The 10,418-nt window shown below is 53.6% G+C and overlaps 1 protein-coding gene across 11 annotated transcripts in view; it reads right to left on the reverse strand.

The window, feature by feature from the left end:
- CIITA (class II major histocompatibility complex transactivator) overlaps window positions 1-10,142 on the reverse strand; it is a 47,202-nt gene extending 37,060 nt beyond the window's left edge. For 2 of the 11 annotated variants that reach the window (XM_032327554.1, XM_032327557.1), the window contains exon 1: window positions 9,722-10,138. In XM_032327554.1, the coding sequence (XP_032183445.1) occupies window positions 9,722-10,001 (280 nt within the window). In that variant the 5' untranslated portion in view covers window positions 10,002-10,138. Of the gene's footprint in view, window positions 1-149; window positions 1,385-1,415; window positions 1,528-1,733; window positions 2,004-9,721 lie in introns of those variants that run through there. The other 9 variants (XR_004281803.1, XM_032327552.1, XM_032327555.1 and 6 more) reach the window with 9 other exon arrangements.
- Between the last annotated feature and the right edge of the window lie 276 nt (window positions 10,143-10,418).

Genomic DNA, 10,418 nt, shown 5'->3' on the forward strand with positions numbered 1-10,418 from the left:
CGCGGACTTTCCCGGGTCTGCACTCCGCACGCGCCCTTTCCCTTCCTCCCAGCTTTCCTGTGTGACCTCAAGAAAGCAGCTGCCAGCCTCTGAGCTCGATTGCCCGGCCGACTTTCTGAGGTGCAGGGTGGGGAGCCCTGGTCACCTACCGCCGCTCCCCGCTCCCCGGAGTCCCGCGTGCTCCCAGTGCTCCCTGCCGGCTCTGGGGCTGAGGCGAAACTGGGGCGGGTCTGTTGGCCAGCCACCCCATCTCACCCCCCTACAGGCGTCCTTTTCTCTTTCACTTTCTCTCAGCGCTGGGATTTGGGCCAAGCTGGGGAGTAAGCAGGCTTGCTGCACCCACCGCGTGCTTTCTCCCAAGCACCCAGCTCACTGTCCCAACACTCATGGACACTCCCAGAGCATCCATCAGCTCCTGGAAATGGCCAGTCCCCTGCTTCTGGGGAGCCAGCACGCCTGGGGGGGGTTAAGCCAATTGCAAGCACTGACTTGTGGGCTGTTCCCGCTGGCTTTGGGGTGGCCTCCATGTGTCTCTAGCTCAGCCCAGGTATGAAGGTGGCAAACCACCCTTAAAGGCAACAGAGACCCAGAGACTTGCTCAATGAGCCATACCCTCCTGGGAAGCCAAATGCCCTCCAGAGGCAAGAGAAAATGCCCCCGGGACCTTTGTGGGCTGGAAATTCAGCCTTGACAAGCCAGCCTCCCCATCACCACATCCCTGGGACTCCATTCCTCCTGCCTTTTCCTCTTCCGGAGGTCCTGGACCTCAGCGCCACCCACCATGAGACTGTGGGGAGAGCACGTCCTTTCCCAGGCTTGGAGTTCCTGTCTGGAATCGAAGGGGTGGGTCGAGGTCCCTCCTGACCTCTCCTTCCCCATCAAAACTCCTCACAAGCTCTATCCAGCAGAGCTGGCAGACACGCCATCAACGCGTGGGTCCAGAGGAAGACATCTCACTGGTGTCTGAGGACAGGAGTCTCATCCCTCCGAAGCGCACAACACATCGACACCAGCAATGCTGGGCTTCTGTGATGATATTTGGTTCCTACAGTGTGCCCAGCAGTGTGCTGGACTTCGCTTACTCACCATTACCCTGTCATAGAGTTTTTAACAGCCCAGGAAGAGAGCCTCAAAGACAGTTGGGGACATATTCTGCATCACATCCCACCCAGCCAGCAAGCAACGAGGATTCAAACCCGCCGCGCTGACTTCAGAGCTGGGGCCATCCGTCTTTTTGCCCCCCACTTCTCCCTCAAAACAGAATTCAGAAACTGGGGAGAGGCGAGCATCTGTCCAGCCGGCTGGGGCTCAGCAGCTACACCTAGGACTCCGGCTTTGATTTTCCTGCTTCTCCCGGGGAATGGGGTGAGGGCTGGCAGGGATCCTGTCCTTCAAGGGCACCCCTCTGTGTTTACCTGGTAGAGAGAGGACCTGTGGTTGGCTGAGCTGAGCCATCCACACTGAGCGCGAACGACACGCCTCCTGCAAGTTGGCCCTCTAGAACCCTTCAGCGCTGATAAAGTGCTCTCACGTGTGGGGCACCTGCACCAATCTGAATGTCCCTCAAGTAGAAAGAAATAATCAACCACCTCACTTTTCCCAACAGCCCCAACAGGACAAGGACCCCTCTCTCTGCCCCGACCCCTCAGTTCGGAGATGGTGGGGCCAGCGGAGACCTTACCCTAAATCAAGAAGCCTTCTCAGACCCCGACTTCCTTCACCCCCCCTTTTACCTTGGGGCTCTGGCAGGTAGGACCCCGGAGGGCGTGGAGCCAAGCAACGCATGGTGTGGGAGACCCTATGGGGCAGTGGCTTCAGGAGACTGGCAGCTCCCCCTGGGGCCCTCAGCCTGTCCAACGATGCCTCTGAATGCCTAGTTCAGGAGCAGAGAGCTTCATCTCCAGCTTATCCACCTGTACGAGTCAGGAGCCCACCAAGACTAAGCCAGCGTGCAAAGGAAGCAAGCAAGGGACCAACAGAAAACTCCCCCTCTGTGAAGTGGTTTCAAGCCTTTGCATTTCTCTGTCTAAAACTCTCTAATTCGCCCACACTCCCTTAAGCCCTCCCCCCTGCCTCTTATGGTAATTTCAGTTCCTTGTTGTGGACCAAATGGGGTAACCACAGAAGATTGAGAGTTGTCTCTTCTAGAGGGACCTTTGACAAAATGACATTCTGAAATCATGGTGACCCCAGTGGAGCCTCACTGGTACCAACTGCCAAATCCTGCCATCTTCTGCACGACAGAGCCAGGATCTGAGCCCCTCAGATACCTCAAAACAAGCTGGGCCCCCCCAGCTGGGGTCCAGCAGGTTTTCAAGATTCTATTTTCCTCCACCATCCCCACACCAAACTGCCGGGAATTACCCCAGTGATTACGTGTGGTCCACTCGTGATTTTTATTCCAAGACATTGGACCGGAATGTGAATGCCACATAAAACAATGTTATCCCAGATGCGGTCTACTTACAGCTAGATGGTTTGGGGTGACCCACAGGGGGAAAGTTAGTGCCTCTGCAGGTCTCTACCCATGCTTCTGATGGCATCTGGGGGAAAGTGTTGGTCAAGCTAATAGGTCTTTAACACCTCTTGGAATGCAGGGTACATCCCTGTTTCCCAGAAAGCCGTCCCTAGCTACAAGCCTTCAGCCAGACAACATTATTTGACTTGTCTTGTGTAAACACTGCCCTGCCTTCCCGTTTCACAGTGCACTTCAGTGGGTGGCATACCTTTCACTTACGATGGGCATAAACGTCCTTGGAAAATAAAGTTGAATTAAAAAAAAAAAAAGTGAGTGTTTTGAAAAAACACCTGTCGAGTAAATAATAGTACAGAAGTCGTGAGCTGGTCTGGAAGTGAATGAGGTTTGGGAAGCAGTGACGAGGTCCTCCTGCCTGTATTTTTACTGAAAGAGCACTGGGTTGGGAATCTGAAAAGCTGGCATCGAGCCCCTGCTCTTACTAGCAGGTGCATGACCTTGGACCCCTCACTTCCCTTGTGTGGACCTCAGTTTCCCCACCTACGAAATAAAGATAATGGTGCCTATCTTTGTAACGTGGTTACTTTGAAACAGTCCCTGCTTTTAGAAGGCCCAGGGAGGAAGTAGGCAGACACGTGGGAAATGCTGATAGTCAATTTGAAACACAGTCTTGACTTGGGAGGCTAATACAACAAGACAGGACAAATATTAGAAATCTCAAGAAATCTCATCTTCCCACGACCTGGTGCCAAGGGAGAGGCACCTGCCCACTCACTTGTCTCAAGCCCCTTATGAGAGGCCCTTCCTGTCCTCAGAGGAAGCCAGTTCTGATGGCCACGACCGAGATAGTTCTGAATTGGGTTCATGACAGGACAGAGTTGGCAATGAGAGTGACTCCGACTGGGGTGCACCTGCCTGGGTGCACTAGGTCTGACCTCATCTTTGCCACCTGGTCTTTCCACATCCTCACTGACCCCCAACCTGCTGCCATCCCCCAGACCCATACTCAAGACCCAAACCTGACCATGCATGTGTCCAGCAGGTCTGGGTGCTGACATGTACAAGGCTGCGTGTTTGGCAGATGCCAGAAGCTGTGGATAAGCACAAGGAGGACCCCACCCCCTACCCCATAGAGAAACCGAGGAGGAGCCATTGGGGTGCCCAGCCAGGAGCTGATGGGGTCTGAATTTCAGCAGGGGCAGTGGAAACAAAGAGATGAAGACTGGGCAGGCTAGCATTATAGCAGAACTAGAATGCCAAGCCTCCTGCATGGGCAGGGCAAGGAGCAGGACAGAGGGGCTGAGCTGAGCGCAGGATTTGTCCCTATGAAAGCATCCTGCCTTCCTCCCACTGGTGGTCCTCTTTGAAATTCCCTCTGAGATGGTGATCATTCTCACAAGCGAGCCAGGGCTGCTTTGAATATAATCAATTCCCTCCTGATTAGGGAGCTCTCTCTGTGGCTCCTCAAGCCAGCCTGGCCCTGAGCATGTAAATTTCTTTGCCTGCAGTCAGGATCCAGCAGGACAAAGATCACTGGTTACCAGGAGAAGCATTGAGCAAGTTGCCAGGCAGGGTCCTCTGTGAAGTCCCAAGGGAAGGACATGGGGGAAACTTCTTTTCTGAGTAAGCTTATCATCCCCAGCTGTGGTGTCCCCAAATAGACCAGCTCGCCCTACGTGGGTACCTCTGCTCGTGCAAGGCTGAGCTCCTACCTTCTCCCCGTTGGGCTCTATTTTAGCCATCATTCAAGGTCAAGGCCTGAGTTCTTGCTTTCAGCACCCTTCCACATAACATCAATCTTGGGCTTTACTCATTTTTAGAAAACTTGTTGCTTTGTACTTGGCAATGCATGGGTGAACTTCCCATTTCAGAAGTAGAGACTGTGCTGCCTCGGATTAGATCATGAGGTTGCTACTGTCTGGGACCCAGTGATTTCTTTTCTTCCTTAAAAGTCACACCACTCCAAGATTTTTTGAATGAAAGAACCCAAGTTTGGATTAGCACGATCAAGGCAGGCTCAGGTTCCCAATGGTGAAGGGTCCCCTCTTCCCTAGGTTGTAACTACTTTTTCTTATGCTTTTGGGTGACCATCATGATCCCTAGAGGGGGCTAAGACAATGATTAAGGAGGAGGGAAGAAGTGTAAGGAAGGAAGGGAAAGAGGTGAGTAGAGATGTAGGTGACTAGATACAATAAAACTGGTATGTATCCAAATGAGGCCCATAGGAAGGTGCGTGAGAATGCAGACCTAGAAGTCAGCGGAGACAGAAGCAAATGAGTTGGTAGGGAGGCAGGTAGATAAATTGATACATAAAACTATAATTGGTTAGATAGATTGATTGGTAAATGTGTGCAAGTGGAAAACATATAAGATGATGGGTTGAGGGGAGCCTAGGTGGTTCAGTGGGTTAAAGCCTCTGCCTTCGGCTCGGTTCATGCTCTGAGGATCCTGGGATCAAGCCCCACATCGGGCTCTCTGCTCCTCAGAGAGCCTGCTTCCTCCTCTCTGTCTGCCTGCCTCTCTGCCTACTTGCGATCCCTGTCTGTCAAATAAATAAATAAAATCTTAAAAAAAAAAGATGATGGGTTGATAAGTAGATATTGGTAGGTGGATAAGTAGATCAGGTAAGTTTGAAGGCAGGCAGCTAAGTGGCTGGGCAGGTGCCTAGAGAGAGGAATGGATCCTAAGGAAGGACACCGGTAAGCTGCTTAAGGTAACAACAGAGAACAGAAACCGGCTCTGGTTGGGTCAGGTGCCCGGCTTGGAGCCAAGCAGAGAATGGAACAGGACACACTGGTCAGCCTGGGAAAACCCATGGGGAAGTGCCAACTTCCGGGTGCAAGTGCTTTTCCTTCTGCGGCTCCTGGGGGTGACGATGAAGTGGGTCTGGCTGGCCGGGAAGTCATCCAAGGTGAATGGACGACAGTCGTTCCCTCCAGCATGTCTCCTTCCAGGAGGCAGAGTAGGATCCCTCCAGATCAGAGCAGGAACAGGTCTTGGGAAGAGAAGGAGGCAGGTGGGAAGGCACAGAGCCTCTCCTGTCTGAGTTCCAGGCTCCGGGGCTAAGTGCCAAATGAGGAAGGAAGCCAGAGGAAATGTTTGGCAGTGTGAGGCACGTCCCTTCCTTTCCAATAAATCAGGCAACATCCTAGAGGGAGACTTTGTTCTATGGTTCCTACAACAGAGTCCTTGTGGCCAAATAGAACACATCACGAAAACCTAAAGTGGCCAAATAACGAGAGAGAGCCAAAGCAAACAATAAAATAAAACATCCCAGGGACTGGGAGGTGGGGAGATTCCTACGGCTTCTGAGAACCCATGCCCAAAGGCACCACCGGGCAAACTCTCCATTAGACCCAAGCCGGCTGTTCACGTTGGGGCTGTAGCTGCCCAAACACCAGCCCTGACATCGATGAGTCAGAATCCATTCTCTCCTTGCTGGAAATGCAAGCACCCTACGTTAGATAATAGTCACTGGGTACCATTGTTGCCACCATTTTACAGATGTGGAAAACTGAGGCCCAGAGATGTTCCAGAAGGAGCTCATAGCCACAGTCCTTGGAATTTAGGGAGCTATGACTGGCACTCAGGCAGTCTGAGGGCAGAGACCATGTACTAGCCCAATGGTGGGGGTCCATTGAGGCGCTTCTCAGATATACACAGCACCCAAGCCCTCAGCATTGTGTTTTGCATGGAGTAGTTGTCAAGATATTCTGTGCGGCCCCCCAGTGAGACTGTAGACACAATTATTTTCTCTGCACCTCAAACCTCTGGTGTATTCTTCCTTGTCCAATTCTCCCTGCTGTGACCTCTATCCAAGGCCAAGCACTGCCTTAGATAGTTTCCAGCTACCATCTCACTTAATTTAACCCTCACTCTAGCACTGAGGGCTTTATATCACCACACCTATGCACAAGATGAAGAAAGAGAGGGTCAGAGTGGTCCCGTCACAGGGCCGAGGTCACATGGTTTGTAAGAAGCAGACTGTGGCCTCTCACCCAGAGCTCTTCGGTGTCCAGCCTGGTCCTTCTCCATCACTGTCAACATCGCTGCCTCTTCTCTGTCCCCAGACTGCCTGACATGCACTGCCACCCACTGTCACCAAAGAGTGCCCTGAGTGTTTTTGCTCTGATTCCCCAGGGAAGCTGCCGGGTTGTATCAGGACAAAGATCTGGACTCTCAGGCCTCCCCCCATCCCCCGAGCTTGCCTGGGGTTGGATGCACCCATGATGCCTCAGGTAGCAGAGTCGGACCTCCAGGGTCGCAGCCCCAGACGTAGGCTTTCTGCACAATCACATCAAGGCACCATGGTAGTCAAAGGTGACTTCTGAATCAGTTTGAAGTTTCAGGCCTAGTTTCAGTTTGAAGATAATTAACCTGTTTTGGCTAGATTTACGGTATCCCTTGGGTTGTTTAGAAGAAGCAGCCAAGCAGAAAGTGCAGCAGTAGCTCTGGCCTCGGGACACCCAATAGTCCCCTTCGCAGGCCATCTCTTAACCTCTCTGTGCCTCAGCTTGCCATTCTGTAAAGTGAAAATAATGGTGGTACCTGAGCCATCCACCCACCCAGACACCCCTCCCCGCCCCCCTCCATCCATCCATCCATCCATGCAACCATCCAACATTCAACAATCGACATCACACACCTACCCAGCACCAGGCACCGTGCTAGGCATCTGGGATACCATATGATCAAAATACAGATCCCTGCCCACGTGAAGCTTATTCCCTAGTGGGAGAGCAGACAACAAACGACAAACATAATACAAAAGTAAAGTATATAGGAGGTGAAAACGTCAGTCTAGGGGGTGGATGGGGACCTACAATTCTTTTTTTTAATGTTTTTAAGATTTTATTTATTTACTTGTCAGAGAGAGAGAGAGAACACAAGCAGGGGAAGTGACAGGCAGAGGGAGAAGCAGGCTCCCCACTGAGCAAGGAGCCCAATGCAGGACTCAATCCCGGGACCCTGGGACCAGACCTGAGCTGAAGGCAGATGCTTAAATGACTGAGCCTTCCCACACGTGGGGACCGCAGTTCTAAAGGGGATGCTCGGGGTAGGCCTTGCTGAGAAGGTGAAATCTGAGCAAAGAGCTAAGCAGGAAGGCCAAGAGGCTATCTGGAGAAGAATGTTCCAGGTAGTAGGAAGAGCACATGCCAAGGTCCTGTGGTAGAGAGCATGCCAGGCCTGTCCCAGGGCTAGTGGGGTTGCCAGTGTGGCTGGAGGAGATGAGCAGAAGTAGGGGATGAGAGACGGAGAGTCCGTCTGTGATGAGCCTTGTGGGCCACTGTCTGGATCTGGCTTCTTCTCTGAGTGATGGGGAGCCAGTGCAGGGTTTAGAGCAGTGGAGAGGGAAGATCACTAAGGGCTGTGGAGAGAGTTACAAAACCTTCACAGGGTGATTTCCTCTTCTGAACCCCCATTGAAAACCAGAGTCGGGGCCCTTTCTTTACAGAGCACACAGTGCCCTTCCCCTACTCCCTCTTCCCCTAAGAAGCCTGCTCCCCCTGTCCTCTATCACAGCGGCACACCCTGTAGCCCTGTCAGGTTTGGGGGGGCTGAGCTGGAGGACAGGAAGAGAGGGTAGGGAGGGGGGGCGCCTTGCTCTTCTCTGTCTCCCACTCCGCTGTAGACCACGTCACTGAGCCCAGTTCCCTTTCTAGAGTCACATGGGCTCAGACACAAAAATATGACATCCCTAGGGAGGAAACTGAGTTAAATAACAGGAACCAGCAGACGGGGGGTGGGGTGTTGAGGTGTCAGGCAGCCTCCCCATAAAGGAGCAAGGAGCGCGCCGTTTGTAGGGAAGAAGGGCAGAGTTGACTCCCCCCCCCCCCGACTGCCCCCTTGCCATCCCAGAGTGGCTTCTCCACCCCCGTCAAGACCACACAGGCTGCCTGCACCCCCATGAAGAAATCAGGGAGGTCCTTCACGTGGGAAAGGGGGAGAGTAAGAGACACGTCCAAGAAACCAACAGACACCATCTGGGCGAGAACTTAACCACTAGGAAAACCAACCCTTTGTAAATCCACATCTGGGCAGAAGAGTAGGAGAAACGCATACACCGCCCCCCCACCCCAGTAACCCAATCAAGACCATCAGAAGGCTTTTCAGTCCTCAAAGCCAGGTTGGGGATAAAGTTTGTCTGCGTTCAAATCCAGCTTCCACCACCTCCCACCTGGGGACCCGTGATGGGGTCACCTTGGGTGGGGGGCACATCTGGGTTTCGCTCGTTTGGTTAGAACTGAGGGCTTAGTTGGGACCAGGCACGCGGCCAATACTCAATCAACGTGAATCATCGTGATCTTCTCCCACTTCGAGTAACTCCGAAACCATAAGGGTCCCGTGAATGCCTAAAATCTGCGGCGATCTATCATAAAATCGGGAAAGCCCAGATCCGGGTGGAGCAGGAGGCAGAACAGACCTGCCTCTTTAGGAAGAATGTTGTTGGCAACAGAGCGAGAACCTCTGCAACAGGGAAGGAAGACCTACACGGTCTGCGGGGCCAGGGGCGTGGGTGGGGGCACCTTGGTGAGGGCTTATTTTTCCGATGGAAGATGCGTCAAGTGTCGTCAGTGCCCTAAAAGTAAGACACTCTTCCTCTCTTTTCTCTGAACGGGTTCCTGTTCTCGGTCTCTGTCTCCCTCCTTCTCTCTCTTCTGTCTCACCCTTTCGATTTCTGTCTCTCGCTGATGTACAGGTGTACACGCACACACATGTGCACATGCACACACGGGCGCACACACCACAGACGCACGTACATGTGCCCACAGAGTATCCTCTGTCCTCCAGCTTCCTGGCTTGTCCTCTCTTCTGGCACCTGGTTTCTCCGTGTTCAACCCCACCGAGTGCCTGAAGCCATCTTCCCCACTGGACCGTGAGCCCCTGGCAGACAGGAGTGCATCTGTAGCCCCCAGCCGGTCCCCAGCACAGTGCCTGACACATCAAGGCCACTCAGAGTGTAAATCAAGCAGGCGTTTGTTTGCATGCCTCTGGGATGGTCTTTTCTTACGCAGAGCAGAAGGGTACTGTGGGGGCTCCAGGATACCCGGGATCAGACGGGGTCCTCGGAGCACTTGCTGCTCCCGCCAGCTCCTCAGAGGCCCTGACTCCTGCCCAGCTCTACCTTCGCATCTGGGGATAAGGATGAGCATAAGGAGCCTCCTTTCAGAGAGGAGGAAAAACCCATCCATGCACTGCCTACGGTCAATCACTGCTACTTGGGCGAAGGGGAAACTGACTTACCACCATGGTCCGAGCCAGGGTCCCTCTCGGCCACCGGGAGCTGCCACCCACTCCACGCCCACCTCAAGAGGGCCAAGTCTGGGTCTCCTCTCTCCAGCAGGGTCAAGGAGATCTTCCTGGCCAGGGCCTCGCCATCAGGCTCGCGGAGCAGGGCACAGTGGTACTCCCGGGACAGGAGCTCCTTCTCCAGCATGTGGTCCAGGAGGGCCTGCACCTGACTCGGCCGACGGCCGGACAGCAGCATCTGGACCCGCGTCAGGATGCTCTGGAAGTGGTTCATGGCAGGGCTCGGAGGCAGGCCAGCCGCCTCAGCCAAAGCCTAGGATCTCTGCTCGCGCAGCCTGCAGCATCCAAAACATGAAGTGAAAAACAGGATGAGGGAAACTCTGCAGTTGGGTGCCGTTAATTCCTGCTTGGGCAGGTTTCCTCATTTGTGTCGTAGGCTGGGGTGCCTGATGTCTGGTTGGAAATGGGTGCTCGGGCTCGTTGGGACCCCACCGCTATTGGCTGGGACCGGCCACGTGCCTGGGTCAGAGCAGCCCCAGCCTGCACGTTTCCATTTGATCCAGCCTGGTATTCTCTAAACGGGATGCGAACTTGCCTCTCTGGGAACTTACCCCAGTGATGGTCCTTTTCAGAAGTTTTATCACCGCAAGAAGGCAGTCGGGGCATAGAGGTTAAAGAGTTGGCTTGGGAG

The sequence above is a fragment of the Mustela erminea genome, chromosome 20, assembly GCF_009829155.1.
Source record: "Mustela erminea isolate mMusErm1 chromosome 20, mMusErm1.Pri, whole genome shotgun sequence".
Taxonomy (NCBI): domain Eukaryota; kingdom Metazoa; phylum Chordata; class Mammalia; order Carnivora; family Mustelidae; genus Mustela; species Mustela erminea.